This window comes from Artemia franciscana, chromosome 13 (assembly GCF_032884065.1).
Source record: "Artemia franciscana chromosome 13, ASM3288406v1, whole genome shotgun sequence".
Classification (NCBI taxonomy): Eukaryota; Metazoa; Arthropoda; class Branchiopoda; order Anostraca; family Artemiidae; genus Artemia; species Artemia franciscana.
In genome coordinates, this window is record NC_088875.1 from 4,747,819 (window position 1) to 4,767,719 (window position 19,901).

General features: G+C 35.2%; 1 protein-coding gene across 1 annotated transcript in view; it reads right to left on the reverse strand.

The window, feature by feature from the left end:
• The window catches only part of LOC136035059 (neurofilament heavy polypeptide-like), a 78,996-nt gene that overhangs the window by 15,149 nt on the left and 43,946 nt on the right, over positions 1-19,901 (reverse strand). Inside the window, exons 7-10 of the mRNA XM_065716656.1 lie at positions 18,500-18,657; positions 16,748-16,979; positions 11,743-11,943; positions 1,514-1,599 (exon numbers count right to left, since the gene is read on the reverse strand). Of these exons, the coding sequence (XP_065572728.1) occupies positions 1,514-1,599; positions 11,743-11,943; positions 16,748-16,979; positions 18,500-18,657 (677 nt within the window). The remainder of the gene's footprint in view (positions 1-1,513; positions 1,600-11,742; positions 11,944-16,747; positions 16,980-18,499; positions 18,658-19,901) is intronic.

The window sequence follows — 19,901 nt, forward strand, 5'->3', positions numbered from 1 at the left end:
TGGGCCAAATGGCTAGTTAGAGATCAATCCATCATGCCACCTGTGGCATCAAGATCAATCCATCAAGCAGCTGGAATAAAGCTCTGGGCCAAATTGCTAATTAGAGATCTATCCATCATGCTACCGCAGCGCTCAACACGTGAAGTTCAACATTTCTATTGTTTTTTTAAAATTAAATTGCAAAGTGATCTAAGCTTACTTAAAAATAGAAAAATTCTATTTTAAACGACTTTTTTAAACGACTTTCAACCAAAATTGAACTTCTTTATATCTAAAAAAATAAAGCAAATTTCAAAGATGTTTTACGTTGAAAAATTGTAACCGTAGGATAACAGAAAAATAAACCTGAAAGAGTAAATAAATTTACGTTGGAAAATTGTAACCGTAGGATAACAGAAAAATAAACCTGAAAGAGTAGATAATTTCCGAGACCACACAAGCTAATCATGATCAAACATAAAATAGAAGTGTTGCCACGAAAGGAGATGCTTTAGGGGGAGAATTTCATGAAACTGTCGATTTGTCATAATACCAAACTTCAAGCACAATTCATCTCGGCGTGCCGAAAGAGCTGTGAGGGATAACTGTTTTAAAAGGGAGCAACAAGGGACTTTGGGGGATTTAGAATCTACTACAAGAGCTCGGTAGTGGATCCTTTCCAGGTGGTCTTTCTGATCTGAAGTCAGGCCGTAGTACCGAAAGAGTTGTGAGGGATAACTGTTTTAAAAGGGAGCAACAAGGGACTTTGGGGGATTTAGAATCTACTACAAGAGCTCGGTAGTGGATCCTTTCCAGGTGGTCTTTCTGATCTGAAGTCAGGCCGTAGTACCGTAGGTCGTAGGACAAACGATTTGAATCCACCAGCCCAAGATCTATTTATTTACCAAGCCAGACTTGTGACATTGTATAGACTTTTCTTGCAGCGATCTAGGCTTGCATAAAAAATAGAAAATTCATCTTTTTTAAACGACTTTCAACCAATATTGAACTTTTTTATATCTAAAAAATAAAGCAAATTTCAAAGATGTTTTACATTGAAAAATCGTAATTGTAGGATAACAAAAAATAAAATTGAAAGAGTAAATAATTTCTAAGACCACACTGGCTAATCATGATCAAACATAAAATCGCAAAGAAAGAATGAAAACGAGGACAATAAACAACCAGTGAAAAAATTGAAAAATTATGCAAATATTTCGGCCAAGACCTCCGCTTGACCGTCCTCAGTGCAGAATAAAACTGATAAAAATATAAAAAACAAAACCTTAAAACAAAACGCAATATATTAGCGGATATATAGCCCATATCGCGGCTGCTGTGTGGAGACCTTGTACTATGAAGAAATCAAATTGTTGAGGAGACGACAAAAACTACATTTTTGGCAAAAACTGATGATGTGAGGTGAAGACAAAAATCAACGAGGTGTTCACGCAGTAGCCGTGATATATGGTAAAGCACAAATACAAAAACAGCATAAAAAAGAAGCCAAAAAAAGTATAAAAAAAGGTCAAACCTCGTTATCGTCGGAGACTAATTTCTTGATTCCCTTTTCATCCTGTGCAAAATCACCAAAAGCAGCGTGACAAGATCGGGTCATATCTAAGGTTAAAACATAAATAAGCAACACAACCTCAACCAACGAATATCTCTAACAGGCAGCTCACATGGCATTAAGTTTGCCTTCTAACTTTCTTAAAGTAGTCAGTGGCTCTCGGAGAGAACAGGAGCTAAGAGCTCATATGGCACTTGTGACGAGGTCGGAAGAGCCAAGAGCTCATACGGCATGACCTCTAGCAAAATTTTGAGAATCAATATATTGATTTAAAAGGAAAATCAGAGGCTTAATGTCGGTCAGGATTTAAAATAAGAGCTCTGAGACACAAGATCCTTCTACATATCAAAATTCATTAAGATCCGATCACCCACTCGTAAGTTAAAAATACCTCATTTTTTCTAATTTTTCCTCTCCTTTCAACCCCCCCCCACCCAGATGGTCGAATCGGGGAAAACAACTTTATCAAGTCAATTTGTGCAGGTCTCTGACACGCTTACTAATTTTCATTGTCCTAGCACATCCAGATGCACCAAACTCGCCAAAGCAATTAAAATAAGAGATATGAGTTAGGGGGTCCTTCTAAATATGAAATTTCATTAAGATAAGATAACTGCTTCGTAACTTAAAAATACTTTTTTTCAGAATTAACCCTCGCCCCAACTCCCCCAATGAGACCGGATCCGTTCCGGTTATGTTAATCACGTATTTAGGATTTGTGCTTATTTTTCCCACCAAGTTTCATCCCGATTCCTCCACTCTAAGCCTTTTCCAAGATTCCCCCCCTTAAACTCCCCCGAATGACGCTGGATCCGATCGGGATTTAAAATAAGAGCTCTGACACACGATATCCTTCTAAACATCAAATTTCATTAAGATCCGATCGCCCATTCGTAAGCTAAAAAATACCTCATTTTTTCTAACGTTTCCGAATTAACCGTCCCCCCCACTCACCCCCAAATGATCGAACCGGGGTAATGACAATTTCTAATTTATTCTGGTCTGGTCCCTCGTACGCCTGCCAAATTTCATCGTCCTAGCTTATCCGAAAGTGCCTAAACTAGCAAACCCGAGACAGACCGACCGACAGAATTTGCGATCGCTATATGTCACTTGGTTAATACCAAGTGTCATAAAAACCAGTAGCAGAAAAGGCAATATTTTCAAATTAAGAAACGGTGACATTTTGAAACCGAGTAAATATCTTAAGGTATGCTAGTTAAATTTATATAATCAACTGAATGAATTTAATAGGTTTTTATCTAGGGGTGGACAGACGTAACGCTTTTTTCAAGAATTTTAAAAGCAGACCGTGTGAACAACCAAGCTAGCGTTTTCACAGTATATACCTACGCTCAACTATAATGAAGTATGCATTTCCACCTTCAGGCTATGGGATCTCGCAGGCGACGAAATGTCAGCTGCGAGACAAAATAAAAACGTTCGAGCATTCGTTCAGTGTGAAATTGGATTTGAATCGTGTTGGTTCTTTGGCGGGTAGGACAAGACCAGGGCGTTAAGCTGTATCGTTCCATATCAGCTTATATTTATCTTATTATTATATTTATCATATTATTCCGATAGCAAATTAGAGGCTTGTCTATTACCTTTGGCGATTGAATGATGGGTATGGAAGGCTAGATATCCGTTTGGCAGTCCCTGGTCGGTTTGGACAAGGCGCCTTTAGAAGTAGGTTAATTGAGAAATGACTACAGGGTTGTGATGCACCAATCTTGAACCACATCGTGTTTATTCAGACCTTTGGATTTAAGATAAAATCATGGATTTAGTCGCAAAGCCGTTACACAGCGAAAAAACTTTCGTCTGCGAAGCCATCAAGTAGAGCCTTAAATGGCATTGAATGAGTAAGAATTAGTAAATAATTCTACAAACTTTGTATTGAAAATATTCAAACTTTTTTAAATATTATCTTAATCTTTAATAAGTTAGCGCAAAAAGAACCTTTAAATCAACTTTAGCCAAGATCAGCGTCAAAAAGAAAATCTACATTAATCGTTAAGCGAAGAAAAAACCTTAGTCCGAAGGTTTGCGTAAAGTGTTCTAATTATTATTTTATAAGTTTCTATATTATTATTCTTTATTTTCTTTATTTATTTTCTTTATTTTAATTTTCTTTATTATTCTTAATTTTCTACGACAACTCCTTCTATACGAAGTTATTTTTCTCACAAAGGTGAGAAAAATAAATAATATATCCTGCCCACATTGCTCTTTAGTTAAGCAGAGATATTATGCTGACTATGATTCTTTCTCTCCATGTGTGAATTAAAAATGAAGCTGTTAACCTCTCAAAATATTTTATGTGATTTATTGCATGAAAATATATGAAAGTCTTGACAATTATATCGACCACACCAAGAAGTTTGATCTCTTTGAAAACCAGTTTCTCTGTCTGCATTCGAAGATAAGTTGCTTAGTCTCGGCAGAAAAAACTACAGTACTGGTATATTTTCATTAAATATTTAACATATAAAGTTACGAGAAGTTACAGCAAAAAGTTACAAAAATATTTAACAAAAAGTTACAACACTACTCTTAAGAATCTCTAATTGAAACACTAGTTTACTACGATAAAATGTAAAAAGATATATATTTAAATTAGGATTCAATTAAAATAAATCTAAAAAGGAGCAAAATCGATAAGCACAAAAAAAAAATTTGCCTTCCGCGATATACTGGGGACAATACTAAAATAATAATCAGATAGTTTAAGGTTTACATAAAGTGTTCTGACCACTTATTGAAAAAAAAAAAATCCAGCAATTTTTTGATACTAAAAACTCATTTTACGATTAACTCATTTCGACATTTCATAACAAGCAATTGGTCTATTAAAGTGAATTTCCCTTTCGCCGTAAAGATATATATATATATACATATATATATATATATATATATATATATATATATATATATATATATATATATATATATATATATATATATATATATATATATATATATATATATATATATATATATATATATATATATATATATATATATATATATATATATATATATATATATATATATATATATATATATATATATATATATATATATATATATATATATATATATATATATATATATATATATATATATATATATATATACATATATATATATATTTTCTGAAGTAGAGCAGGCAAGTCCGAATAGTCTAACCTATTCCTTCGCCGAAATGACAACCAAAGGGTCGCTAGTTCAAGACTAAGTGGTGGCTATTGTTTGGTTTTGGGCGATATTTAGTGGCGCTTCCCTGTAAGACAAGCCAAAAGTTCACCCGCCGTCAAACAGATAAACAGAGGACTCAAGAGGAAAACATGGGAAATATTTTTTCCCATAGCCATTTTTTGGCTATTGTTTGGTTTTGGGTGAGATTTAGTGGCGCTTCCCTGTAAGATAAGCCAATAGTTCACCCACCGTCTAATAGATAAATAGAAGACTCAAGAGGAAAACATGGGAAATATTTTTTCGAATGTTTTTTCCCATAGCCATTTTTTGGCTATTGTTTGGTTTTGGGCGAGATTTAGTGGCACTTCCCTGTAAGACAAGCCAAAAGTTCACCCGCCGTCAAATAGATATATAGAGGACTCAAGAGGAAAACCTGGGAAATGTTTTTTTTGTTAACAAATGGGTCACAATTTTGTTAACAAATGGGTCACAATTTTGTTAACAAATGGGTCTCCATATAATACTAATAAAACAAAACTGAATATAATACTAACAATATCAAAATAGGTCCCGACACATATTAGCGTATTTAGGGCGATCCAAAAGAGGTTCGTCAACTGCTTCAACTGTTAAAACACTAATACACTTCGTCGGAAAAAAAACTTTCCGACTCCTCCTACCATCCCCCACCCCTAATAAACAAGATAATTAGATAAATGACATATATTAAACAATAAGGACCTCGGTAGTCCGTATGGGAAAGGTAGTTGTTTAATTGATAGCTTGTTCAGTCCAATATTATAACTATTCAAACTTTTAAAATTACACAACCTGTTAAGTGCGTTCCAGATTCCAATTATCGTTAATAATAATTAGGAATTTATTATTATTTGGGTCCAAAACATCGGATAATAAAAAAATTGGCCATGTTTTGCATTACAAGTGTAGAAAAAACTAAAATGTTAGTCACTTTTATTTATTATGAGCATATAAGGGTTGGACTTGCATTAACAGGGCATTTTAGGATGAAGATAATCAAAAATAATAATTAGATCTACGTTGCATGGGCAACGTGAGGTGTTGCGGCAACCTTTGCTCGGCTTCGCCGAGTAAAGTGTTGCGAGAGCAACACTTTGGTTTTGTTTCCTCGCTGCGACTAAACGCTGAAGTTCTTAATCTGTAAGGATGCTAAAATACATACTAGGTACACCAACTCGCAAAAGTTGCAAACTCCTCATTGCTAAAGATGATTGTAGCCTTACAGCCGATTATTACTTACAAGTCCCCTACATGTCTTACCACTGGAACCAAATTGGTCTTACCATCAAATACAACGGAAACAAAAAATAGGTACACCAACTAGTAAGAGTTGCGAACCCCTCATTGCCGAGGATGATTATGAGCTAACAGCCGACTGTTGCTTACAACTCCCCTATATGTCTCACAATTGGTATCGGCCTATTTTTGGTTTCAGTGTGTACCTTACTACTGAAGTTGTCAACCCCTTTAAACTTTCAAACTGGTAGTATATCTCATGAAGGAATTTTTGTACAAAAAAATGGATGACATATACTTTAATCAGCTCATCAAAAGCTATCGAATGCCGTCGAAAAAAAAAATCTATCTGTCTTAGTTCAAAAGTTGACTTTTTTGCCGTAGGCCAACTTTCTAACGTCATCACTTAGAAAGGAGCAAAGGATAAACTCTAATTTCTTTACCAATGAGAGAACTTTTAAAGTTTAAGAGGCACATCTGATACTATTTCTCTACCGCAATCCCAAGTGCGAAAAACCGAATGATAAACTCAGCCGAAATCACGGCAGCACTTTCGGACCCGTGGGAAAATGCCGCTTTTTTGCTTCTCTAAATTTTTCTATTTATCACTCAAACAAGATATATTGGCTGTGGGGCAGGGTAACTGTCGCATATAGTTAACACTTATAGATTTTAGTCCATCTTCAATTTGAAACTGGTGCCTGCCTGCTTGCCTGCTAGAACGGAGCTTTCCACTCGAAAGCAGAAACATGGTTTGATGAAACGAAAGCTTGGCTGCATGACTTCAGATAGTTCTCTCTAACATAGGCTATACAACTCCTCTTCACTTCACACACTATAGGCTCTGGCTCAAGGACAAGCAAAAACCATCCTTTTTGGCCCCAGGCAAGAGTTCTACGAAGCTTTCCAAAATGTAAAGTCATATTCATCAATCCGGCCTAAGGTCTACACTTTCCGTAAAAACCGCAGAGGTTAGACCCTTACCACTTTCTAGGAATAAGCTGAAATCGGGGTGCTAGGAACAAAAAAAAAAAAACGACGACAAAACCGAAGTGTTGCTCTCGCAACACAATTCATAATTAATTATAACTGGCCTCTGGAACACACCCATAGTAAATGACTAAAAATTCTGAGCCATACAGCACGCACTTTGAAAAGCTATACTAACTCTGTGAACGCCATGTGAGCTGCTACAAGCAAAGCACGCTGATATCACAAGCAAAACAATGAGTTACAGCGAAGTGGCCAAGGCGAGGTAGAGGTAATCAAACTTTTCAAAAATAATCAAAATTCTTCACTTTCAGATGGTTTCATCACGTCTTGTTTTTAGGTTGTTTTAGATTGTTTCTATGCATTTTCATGCCTTTGATCTCCTTTGAAATAGAATTAGGGCCACCCCTGCTGATAATTAAACGCCCTACAGCGGGCGATATCATATCAACTGTTCAAAAGTCTAATCAACTAAAATGGGCTTTTTGGCTTTTCTTAACGTCAAAACACTTGACTGATTTTAAATTGGTATATTTATAGAAAAGATGATAATAGTTTTAGATATAAAAACCGGCATCTGTAAATTTGTGAATATATTTTTCAACATTTTAGCGTTAATTTGACTCTTCACTTTCAAGATTTAAAATTTTTTTCAAAGAAACATTCACAAATTTTAGCAGTTGATTGACTCTTAACCTTTTTCGTTTATAAACAATCCCCTTAAAACGGGCCTATAGCCCCAGAAAAGAAAAAAAAAGTTTGCCATTCAAAAAAATATTTGGAAGCCAATAATTTGACTGACCAAATAACATTTTTCAGAACTAAATCTGACAAACACCAAACTACAGTAAGAAAAATATAGTAAGATCCCACTTTGTAGGAATGAAAGAAAGATTAAGACGAGTAGGTAGCCAAAGATCATGCTTTTAGGCCATTTCCCTGGATCTAAGGGAAAAACAGGTCGAACTCAAATCGGACGAGAAGAAGTCAAAAGAAAGGATGAGATTTGAGAAAACTGAAACTTCATGGGGGGAGGGAGGTTAAAACTTTGAACAGATATGGATAAGAGTGTGCCCAGTTGTGTTGGCCTCAGGTGGCTTGGTGGTGCACTGAGTTGTTGGTAGTGATAGCAGTATATTCAAATGCATATTTCCGATACTCGAGATGGAATCAGATTAAATGATTCCATATCCATTAAGGATTTTCATTATTTGACTCATACAGATAACCTTCCCTTTCTATGTGAAAATGATCGAGGTGTTTCGGTCACCGTTTGAAAGTTTTCCACCTTTTTTTTAGGACTGGTTTTTCTAACTCTCGCTGTTTCTTTTTTAGGACTTGTTTTTCAAAGTCTCAATTTTTTTTAGGATTGGTTTTCTAACTGGTTTTTCTAAGCCTCGATCTTTTTGATTAGGACTGGTTTTTCTAAGTCTCGATGGTTTTTTTAGAACTGGTTTTTCTATGTCTCGGTATTTTTTTTTTCTTAGGACTGGATTTCTTGGGTGGAGCTGGATTTTCCAGGACTTGATTTTTTTTAGGACTAGTTGATAAATGTGGATTTCTTTCTTGGACATAGGTCTTCCCACACCGGCTGGCGCATAAGGTAACAACGGTACTACCTCTCCATGAGGACCTCTATTGTGCTTTTATTCAAAGTTCTTCGAGTGACGTTTCAGCAGCGCAGCAAGATATTTGCCTATTCTTACCTTATATAGCCCACGCCTTCTGATGCCAGGAGGAATCCAATACCTTATATCGTGGGTTAGGCGGCTCTCCGTACCATGTGATCCCAATAAAGATGGATAAAAATGGATTTTTAGTATTTGACAATACAATTTTATTTGATGCTCCTCTGGGATGCTCCAGTATGACAGTGATGTTGTGGCTTCTCTATATCCTCTGTTTTTACTGTTCCAAATTCGATTCATAACCTTACAGCAGTGCATTATTTGTGATGTTAAAAGAAAATTCAGTTAGGCTATTCTCAAATCCTTGTTAATCATAAGAAATATAGAGTACCCCCAGACCAATTGTGTTCTTCTTTCTGCGATCATTCTGTAATCTGCACTTTTGGTATTTGTCCTCTTTTAAGAAATAATGGTGTTTCACAAACCTGACCATTTTACTTCAGATATTCCAAATTTTTACTTTATCTTGGAAGAATAACATTAGTTCATAAATTTGATGTCTCAGCTGTAACAGCAAAGTAGACCACGCTGAACAAAAATGGTTAGTTTCCGCGTTCCCCCGATTTACCCTCTCATACTTTTATTCGTCTGTTTTATTATTAAAACTTATTTCAATCTGAATTTCCTTTCATTTCCTCCACGAATGTCAAAACACTTGTACCATGGTTTTTGTCCGTGGTTTAAAACACAGGTTTAAGGAATTTAAAAAAAGAGAAAAGAAACACATTTGTAGAGAATCTAAAGAGTTTGCTAAATTAAAAGAGGATTTTTGGTGGTTTGGGGGGATATTTGGCGGTTTACGAGAGTTCAATTGGAGTTAAAACTACCAGCGTCACTGACAATTCAGCGTTAAGCAGCATAACCCCAAGAATTCAAATTATTTTTTTTCAAAATCTAGGGGAGGGGGCAATTTTGTTGTATTTCTTTTTTTTCACGATGTAAATATCGAAAAAAAATATTTTCAATGAAAATTCCAAAGAGTTCTTTTTCAAAAAATTGAGGGGGGAGGGCAAAAATTCTGGGAGGTGGCAATGGCCTCGTTACCACCTCCGCACTAATTGACACATCAGGAGTAGGGTGACTAAACCTGACATCTTTAAAAGGTAAGCAAATGATAAGGTATTCGTACTTAAACTTTTTTTTTAAGCGTTCGCTTTTGAGTTACTTTGATTCTATGATTAGTACCAGGGACAAAGTTTCACTCGGTAAAGTAAATTTTAGAATTAAGAGCGGTTTCCGGCGTATACCCCTTCTTGGGAAAAATTCTCCGGCAACGTGTACCCAATTCCCTGATTTGCACAAGAAATCTCTTTTGTGTAATTTTTCTAGATTTAGCTGTAATGATTCATTTATTTTTTTGCCTAGTTAATTCGGGAATTGGTGTCCTAGAACTAAACAAAGGAAAACAAACTTCCTTTATTAAACATCAGGTCCGAAATAATAATATTTTAAGTTATTTTTTAACTAAAAATATTATAATTAATAATATTTTTAAGAACATCAACTTTTAACTCTTTCTCTTAACTCTACTTTTTAAAACAGTAAAAACTTTAGCGTAAAGAGCGGGGCGTTGAGGAGGAAAAGCCCCTTTCATATACGGAGTAATTTCTGTTCGTTTGAAGTTTTAATGTCGCTCCTTACTTTCATTTAAAAAAACTTTTTTTTTTTATCTAATTTCTGGACGTTTTTTAATTCATGCATGTTTTGATCTTGGCTCTCCGCATATAAATAATTAAAACGAAATTTGCATATTAAATTTATTTTTGGCTAAATGGTTTTCTCATAGATTTTGAGAAAAAATGAGAGAGGGAGGAAGCCTAGTTGCCCTCCAATTTTTTGATTACTTAAAAAGGCAACTAAAACTTTTAATTGTTTTACGAACATTCTCATTAGTAAAAAATATACATAATTTACGAATTAACTTACGTAACGAACTTCTATATTCGTATATTTTTATTGCATATATGAGGGAGTTCACCCCTCACTCTTTACACAAAAAGCTTAAATTCTGTCCCAATTCCTTAAGAAAGACCCTTGAATCACAAAGGCCGTAGAATAAATAGTTGAAATTACTAAAAATACTTTAGCGTAAAGAGCGAGGTCACTTAAAAAGGGCACTAGAACCTTTAATTTCCGTTAGAATGAGCCCTCCCGCGACATTCTAGGACCACTGGGTCGATACGATCACCCCTGGGGAAAAAACAACAAAAAAACAAAAAAAAAAAAATAAATAAACACGCATCCGTGATTTGTCTTCTGGCAAAAAATGCGAAATTCCACATTTTTGTAGATAGGAGCTTGAAACTTCTACAATAAGGTTCTCTGATATGCTGAATCTGATGGTGTGATTTTCGTTAAGATTGTATGACTTTTAGGGGGTGTTTTCCCCTATTTTCTAAAATGAGGCAAATTTTCTCAGGCTCGTAACTTTTGATAGGTGTAAGACTAATCTTGATGAAAGTTATATACTTAAAATCAGCATTAGAATAAAAAAAAATTATGTAACTATTGGTATCAAAATTCAATTTTTTAGAGTTTCGGTTACTATTGAGCCGGGTCGCTCCTTACTACAGTTCGTTACCACGAACTGTTTGATTGTCAAACTTCATTTTGACAGCTCTTTCCGACCTTTGGGTCTCTTAATTTTACTTCGCGGGGATTTACTTTGCAAAAAATATTAAGGGTACTGGGAAGGGAGAATTAATTTTTCCAAAATCGTGATCTATCTAGATCGTTTTTCAGGCCAGAAAATGTTAGTTCCAGGCGATTTTCAGAATAAACATCGAGCCGTAAAATGCATACACATTCAATTATTACTACGCCTAAAGATACAAGATCCAATAAGCTCAAGTCAAACGCATGATATATAGATTTTTTTGTTTCTTTTTTTTTAGTGACGACTCTTTTATCTTTTTCTTCTTTACCTTCTTTTCTTTTATCTTTCCTTCTTTCATCAGTTTACTGTACTCTTTGAGGACAACCACATATACATTCCAACAAACTAAACAAAATTTAATTAAAAGAAATTTAACTTACCATCCGCAAGTAATGGTGAAAATTTCGATTTTAACGAAGCATTATTAGCTTTTGGTTCATCTGGTTTTTTATTCAGACTAGCAGCTAATTCTTTTACAGATTTTTTCGGAAGCTCAGATCCAATTTTTTCTTCGTCTTTTTCATCAAAAATTGGGGCACCTTCTGGAGTTTTTTCACAAGAACGAGACACTTCCAGATCATCTACAGTGAAAAAAATTGTGAAAAGACAAAGCCAATGAAGAGTCAAACTCTGTAATGTCAGGAGCGGAAGTCAAAAATCAACACACTCCTTGTTGATTACTTAATAAAAAAATTCTTTAATACAAATTATTGATACTAAATTTGAGTCAATTGAAAATAAAAATTTGTATACAAGCCAATTTATTATTTCAGTTTCACCCAAAGACAAATACTTGAATGAGGTGTAAATAAAAAAAAAAGTACATTACTATGTTCAAGAAATGACAATAAAAATATAACGAGAGGAAATAAAAAATAGACCTACGTTGCCTGAGCAACGTGAAGTGTTGCAACAGCCTTTTTCCGGCTTCGCCGAATCAAGTGTTGGGACAGTAACACTTTGGTTTTGTTTCTTTGCTATCGGTTAAACGCTGAAGTTGTCAGCCTATCGAAGCTTTTAAAACGTTATGTTCAAAGAAGAACGCGATCAGTAATCGCATGCTCAGAGGTTATTCCTCAACGCTGAAAAAACAACAATAACAAAAGAATATCGAAAGAAGGGACTAAATTGACTTTGTGGCCAGTTGAACTTTATCCTTTTCAATCGTAGACATCGTGACGGATGGAAACTTGGAACAATATCTTATATAATCTAGTTGGTATTATAAAGCGATCCGTAACTTTTCAGGATTAAAATACCATAGGTGACACTAATTATTACGAAACTACCTCATTGTTTTACGTTATCATTTGTACCCGTTGCATAAACACTTAATTCTAGGTTACAGTGAGTATGGGTAGGTTACACCAACTAGCAAAAGTTACAAACCCCTCTTCACTGAAGATGATTGTAGCCTAACAGACGATTATTACTTACAAGTCCCCTGCATGTCTTACCACTGGAACCAAATTGGTCATACCATCAAATACACCGGAAACAAATAATAGATACACCAACTAGCCAAAGTTGTAAACCCATTATTGCCGAAGATGATTATGGTCTAACAGCCGACTGTTGCTTACAAGTCCTCTACTTGTCTCACAATTGGTACCGGCCTATTTTTGGTTTCAGTGTGTACCCTACTATTGAAGTTGTCAACCCCTTTAAACTTTCAAACTAGTATATCTCATGAAGGAATTTTTGAACCAAAAAATGGATGACATACACTTTGATCAGCTCATCAAGAGCTATCCATTGCCGTCGGAAAAAAATTTTATCTGTCTTAGTTCAAAAGTTTTTTTTTGCCGAAGGCCAACTTTTTAACGTCACCACTTGGAAAGTTTAAACATTTAAAGTTTAAGAGGTATATCTGATAACATTTCTCTACCTCAATCCCAAGTCCGAAAAAACAAATGATAAGCCCAGCCGAAATCACGGCAGCACTTTCAGACCCGTGGGTAAATGCCGCTTTTTTGCTTCTGTAAATTTTTCTATTTATCACTCAAAGAAGATATATTGGCTGTGGGGCCGGGTAACTGCCGCATATATTTAACACTTATAGATTTTAGTCTATCTTCAATTTGAAAGTGGTGCCTGCCTGCTTGCCTGCTAGAACGGAGCTTTCCACTCGAAAGCAGAAACATGGTTTGATGAAACGAAAGCTTCGCTGCACAACTTCAGATACTCCTCTCTGACATAGGCTATATAACTCCACTTCACTTCGCACACCATAGGCTCTGGCTCGTGGACAAGCCAAAACCATCCTTTTTGGCCTCAGGCAAGAGTTCTGTGGAGCTTTCCGAAATGTAATGTCATATTCATTAATCCGGCCTGAGGTCCACACTTTCCGTAAAAACCGCACAGGTTAGACCCTTACCAGTTTCCAGGAATAAGCCAAGATCGGCAGCATAGGAAAAAAAAAAACTTTAGCTCGACGAGCTAAAGAAGACTTAAATATGGAATCTAGGGCAGAAACAAGCGCTGAAAGCGAATATCTGGGGGTGCATTCAAAATTCCTTGCGCCAATGGCAAAGAGGGCGTGTCTCGAAAAAGAAAAGACTGGGTATATTTTTATTCTGGGGACCTTTTTTGAGCATATTGTCAGGTAGAATATTTCTTCATGAAGGATTTCAAATGTAGGGGGGGAGTATCTCTCCACTCTACTTTTCATATTTACTTTGCCTTAATTTGCACTTGCAAGTATTAAGAATTTACTAGTTCTTCAACTGATCGACATTACAGGAAAAAGTTATACTCTGTTCAATACTAAGTATTTTTCAAGTTCTATATTGAACGTTTTTCTGGTAAGTATTGGGCAAAGCGCATTTTTTTCAGAGCCTATGATAGTGAAGAGAATCCTGGGTGGGATATATTCCAGCACTGACGGTAGACTGAAACAGCTTAAAAATATTTTGAGTTTTGAACTCGTTTCATATGCTCCTTCAATTTTTGAGCTCAGGGATTCCAGGTTAGCGCTTGGAAGCGGTGTTAAGTCTACCGTGTGAGACTTTCTGGAGACGCCAGTGACTTGCGTGAAGGGCTTGAAAATCGAACTTCGAAGAGGAACGTTGCCTGTATGGCAGTGAAGCCCTTGTTATCGACTTCATGTCACTGGTTCGGCAAAAGCTATCAGATGAACACGAAACCGTCAAAATCTATGCCAAGAGGTTGCTTAAAGCTGTGTTGAAAGTGATACATGAAACAGCAAGTGAAATTCATATTTTGGGTGACATGTATGACGGACTGTTTGGTCACACTGATCCAAATGGTGGCAGTATATCTCTGAAGGACTGAAGTGGATGTCACCAGTTACGTGGCCGCTGCTCGGTAGTATACTCCCTCTCGACGAGCTCAAAAATTAGTAACTGGACAAAGATTGTTGCAAATACAAAGAACAAAGCAGATTTAATGAAAACAATTGATGAAACATGGGAAGCAAATGGATTTGACTATATAAGCAGCTTAAGTGCTGCCGACACCTTGCGTGTATGGCCGTCTGGAGGATTTGAAGACCGGATGAGATGTGTCTGTTTAAGTCATGATATTGATTCGCTCAGTTTAAAGGAATTTCTGTGCAGCACACATGAGAAAATGGACACCAGAATGGCTCTGCACATTACCTTTTACTTAAGAAACGGCTTAGAAAGGGTGAATGTTTGTGCTAATGACACAGATGTAATTGTGACACTAGTGGAGCAATTCCCTCGTATCCATAGCATTCTTCCTGGGGAGAATGCTGTGCCTCAACTCTTCGTGAAATTTCCAAATGATTATGTCCCCATTGACCTTTTGTTCCAGAGAACGAAGAACCAAACGTTGAACTCCCTGGCGTTCATTCACTGCATTCCAGAGTGTAACAAAACAAGTTCCTTTTCCTCCACAGGAAAACAAACATTCTTAGCGTCCGCCAAGAAGAACGGTCTGTACATGGAGATTCAGTGTGCAATACAGAAGTTGAGAATAGAAACCTTCACGGCAGCCAGTATGTTCTCCTTCCAAGATGTTGCAAAAAAGCTGATAATCAGCGCTTACGGAAGGGATCCTAATCAGTGTTCCCTCAGTGATTTACAAGTACATTTGGACCCTACAGATAGCATTGCCTCCCTCAAAGGGGGCGTTTGTGGAACATTGTAAGCGTTCTTGCCATCAAACTGCAATCTGGAATGACTCATTTATTGTAACACCATGTCTGTCAAGCCGTTTGAGTTATGGATGGCACTATTCTGGACAAGATGTTGTTTCGAGTGCTTGTGTCGGGAAGCATGACTATTTCTGCAGCTAATTTTTTATTTTGGACGTACTTCTGTCGAGGCTAGGATTCAATATCTGTGCACTTTAATTTATTCCAAGTGATTTCTTTTTTGATGCAACTAACGGAAAGGAGCTGCAAAGGTGTTGTTTCCTTCCTGTAAAGCCCCAATTGCTCTGTTCCTCCCCCTTTGTATAATAGCCCAGAAAACTAGCCATAAATTTTATTAATTTTTTTTTATAACTAAGCTTTGATTCATCTATTTATGTATTTTGTACAATTGACTACGTTTGACGTGAAGGTCAAGTTCACCTGACGGGAATATCAGTAATGACAAAACTTTTCGTTAAGATATGTATGTACTAGTGCTATTTATGACGCGAAATTCAAATTCGGCAACAATGCTGAGAAAGACACTTTTAAATTAAATTGTATTCTCTATTCTCAGTAGGTAAAAAAAGAGAGGAAAACGAAAAAAAAAGACTAAATGTAAAAGAAACCGTGGAATAAAAAAGAATGTAAAACAAATTAAAATTTAGTCAAACAATCACATTGGAAACAAAAGATGGCACACGAATTGACCTATAACTGCTCACTTTGCAGTGATTATAGGGTCCTTTTAGCCTATCTCTCTTAGGAAGAGGATTAATCACCCCTGATTGAAGTGAGGAAGGAGTGCCTTGTTGTTTCAGCTTTGATTAAACGCTCCCGAATAAAAGTGGCGTAAAAAGCCTCACGTTTGCCATATAAGGTGTTAAAATCTGCCTTTTTCAAGAGATGAGCGCTAGGCGTTTGTTTTAAAAATAATCATGCAAGCTCTCTTCTGAATTGCTAGGCATAAAGATATACAACAGAATCAACTTACAAAAGCTTTGGTAAATTGGTGACAGTCTCTTTTACTAGGCAAAAATATGGAAAAAAGAAGATTATATTTCATGAAAACAAAAGAGTAGTTCAGCAAGGCATTTTCTAAGGTTCGAAATTACTTTTTTTTTAATTTAAAAAATATGGCCTTTCAAGCACTTTTCCACCGTTTCCTGAAGGCGAGGGAGGGATTGTGACCACCCAACCGACATTAAAGGACGTTCTTTTTACAACAGTTTAAAGAATAAGCAACATAAGTTCAAACATGTTACTTGATTTGTCTGAGCTCGCAAATGACCAAGGGCGAGGCTTAGGTGCCAGAGGGGGAGCCTTGAGGAGCGCCTTTCCAGGTTTTGGTGGCAAGGGAGGTTCAACTTCTATTTTGCTTTCAGCAAACGCTCCAAGTCTCATTTTTACTTTCCCAACAATAGGCTCAGTTGAAAGCTGTTCAATGCCCTTCGGCGCGGATTTTTCTGGGAGGTCTTGTTTTTCTTCTTCGGAATTCTGAAATATATACCCTTTAAAAGAAGAAGTAAATATAATAAACTGCCACACTCTAAAATATAAAAACGGCAGCACTGCCATTAGGTGCAAAACTTCAACTCCATGGTGCAAAACTTCAACTAGGTGCAAAACTTCAACTCGTACTTCAACTCCATGCTTAAAATAATTATTACTACGTTTAATTATTAAAATAATTATTAAACTCCAAGGTGCAAAACTTCAACTCGTACTTCAACTCCATGCATTAAAATAATTATTACTACATTTAATTATTAAAATAATTAAAGAAGATTTTGGCTAAGTCGTTTTTATAAGAACCCCCAACGATTGACGTTGTTGATGTTATATTTAGCACGAGTACTATTGCTTAAAAAAAATTTATTATTCAACGAAATTTAATAATAATAAGATTCTATGAGACAAAACCATTCTTTCACGCTCTTCAAACATTAATATGTAAACGTACTCTCCGAAATTGATATGTTAACATACTACAACATACTATCTTTCAAGGATCTCTTAGAATTGCAAAATACTTTCAATTTAATACCCGTGTGATCGAACAATCCTGAAGCGAAAATTTTTTATTTTTTTTTTTTGTTACAAAGAGATTATCCACAAACGTTGGTGCATATAGTTAAATATAAAAAACAAACATTGGAGGCACAAACTCATTCTCCAAAAAAATGTTAAGAGCCAAAATCTGAACAAGGGCAGCAGAATACCAAATTGAGTGGTTGGAAATTTTGGAAAAAATTGGGTCATCTGGGGCAAAACAAGACCCGGAGGGGAAACTGCTCTCCTTTCCCTAGAGAATCTTTTACCCCTGGTCACATACCCATGGTTGGTCAGAAGAACATGTTGGATATTCCGTGCTGTCCTGAAAGAACCTATCCTTAATCAAGTTAATCAACAAAGATAAGAGGAAGCGCCTTTAGATGCTCTATCCTGGCTAGGGCTAGTATTTGAGGCCGCTTCAACTTGTGCAACCGACGAAAAAACCTCTTTACGAGGGCGAATATTCAGTAAGTATCTATTTTGAGTCACAATTGAAAATTTTGGATCGTCAGCTGAAAAGAAAATGTCTAAAAAGAATAAAAAGTTTTTGTATATATACTGGTAAAAATGGTACAAGTTTTATTTGATCAAAGAAGTCTTTTTCGAGAAAGTTCTCGAAAAGAAAAAAATTTGAATGACTTTTAAAACACCAGATGAAATTCAAAAAGCGATTACGCTTGATTGTTTTCAGTGGAAACGATTGAACAATTTCAACCAAAAAACAGCTGAAGACTGTTGACTAGATTGACATCACATTTGTGATGCTTTTAAACATCACGTTTTTATTTACAGCAAGATAATAAATCGTAGAGACTCTAAATATAAATCCCATTCAAGTATCACATTGAAAAAAATGACAGAAAAATAATCAAAATAAATCTTTCAATAAATTCAACTCGATGGCAATTTAGTATATGAGAGTGAAGAAAAATACTCACAGTAGGATTAAGAGAGAACAATACCTGTTTGTTGGTAAAAAATGACGCCCGCTTCTCCTGTCTAGTTCTTAGGTCAGAAAGGAATGTATTAGATGATGCAATGCAACCTACTTTAAATTGAGGAACTGCTGGTAATTCTTCTATTTTCTTGTCTGATCTTCTCTCTTCATTATAATTGTCACCTAAAAAAATTAAATTTAAAAAAGAGCTTAAGAATTTGTATCCTATGTTCGAGAACTTAAAAAGCCAAACTAATTCTTTTTTGCTTACTCCAAATGACAATTGTTGTCACCAAATGAATTCGAAAGTGTAGCAAATCAAAATTCCTCTTAGCTACTAAGGAGGATATAGCAAGACACTAAAATGGTTTGAATCAAAGGAAAATGTACGCAAAATGTCATAAAAAAAGCATTATTATAAATATATATTAATACAATATATATGAACAAAATAAACACACAAATATATATATATATATATATATATATATATATATATATATATATATATATATATAGATATATATATATATATATATATATATATATATATATATATATATATATATATATTGGTGAGTCTAATAGATTAGGCCTGCAAAAAGCCCAGAACTAGGGGTAAGAGCCCCGATTCCTCTAATACTAAAGTCCAGCTGTTATGACAAAAAATTCGATGTCAAACTTAAACTAGGCCCCTCATCCCTAAATCTGTAGTTGCCAATTTTCTTCTTCTTAAAAATAATAAATAAATACCTGAATTTCAAAACTATAATAGCAATGATAAAAGTAACAAAGAAAAAATAAATATCTAATCAAGAATTAAATATTCTAGAAACTAGTCCAACATTTTAGTAATATTTACATGGCTTAAAACTCCTTTCAACCTTTGGGTTTATTTATATTAATAGCTAACTAGAGTATTAGTTACTAGGGGATTAACTATGGGATTAGTTAACTAAGGGCACACGCATAAGTAAGAAAAAAAGATAACAACTCCTCTCTGATAGGGTTTCCTGCCTTGTATTTCCTATGCTTCACCTAGTTCTATGCTAGGTTTAGACATACATCCAGAATCACAGTAGCAATATATAAAATAAGAAATAGATAATAGAAATTGTATTACAAAATAATAATTGCAATCATAAAAGTAATAAAACATAAAATACATATGATAGAAATAAGTCCAACATTGTTGTGACATTTTCATGATATAAAGGCCTTTTGAACCATTGATTACTTAGTAAACTATAGTCACAAGCTGCAGCAAGAAAAATAACCTCTCCCTTACATGACACCGTGTCGCTTTTTGAACGGATAAGTTTTCATTTATCAGATTTGCTCTCTCAATGCATAAGCAACAACAACAAAAATAACACAAAACAGGTAAGGAAAAAAACAATTTCCACTATGGAATCTTATCATAAACA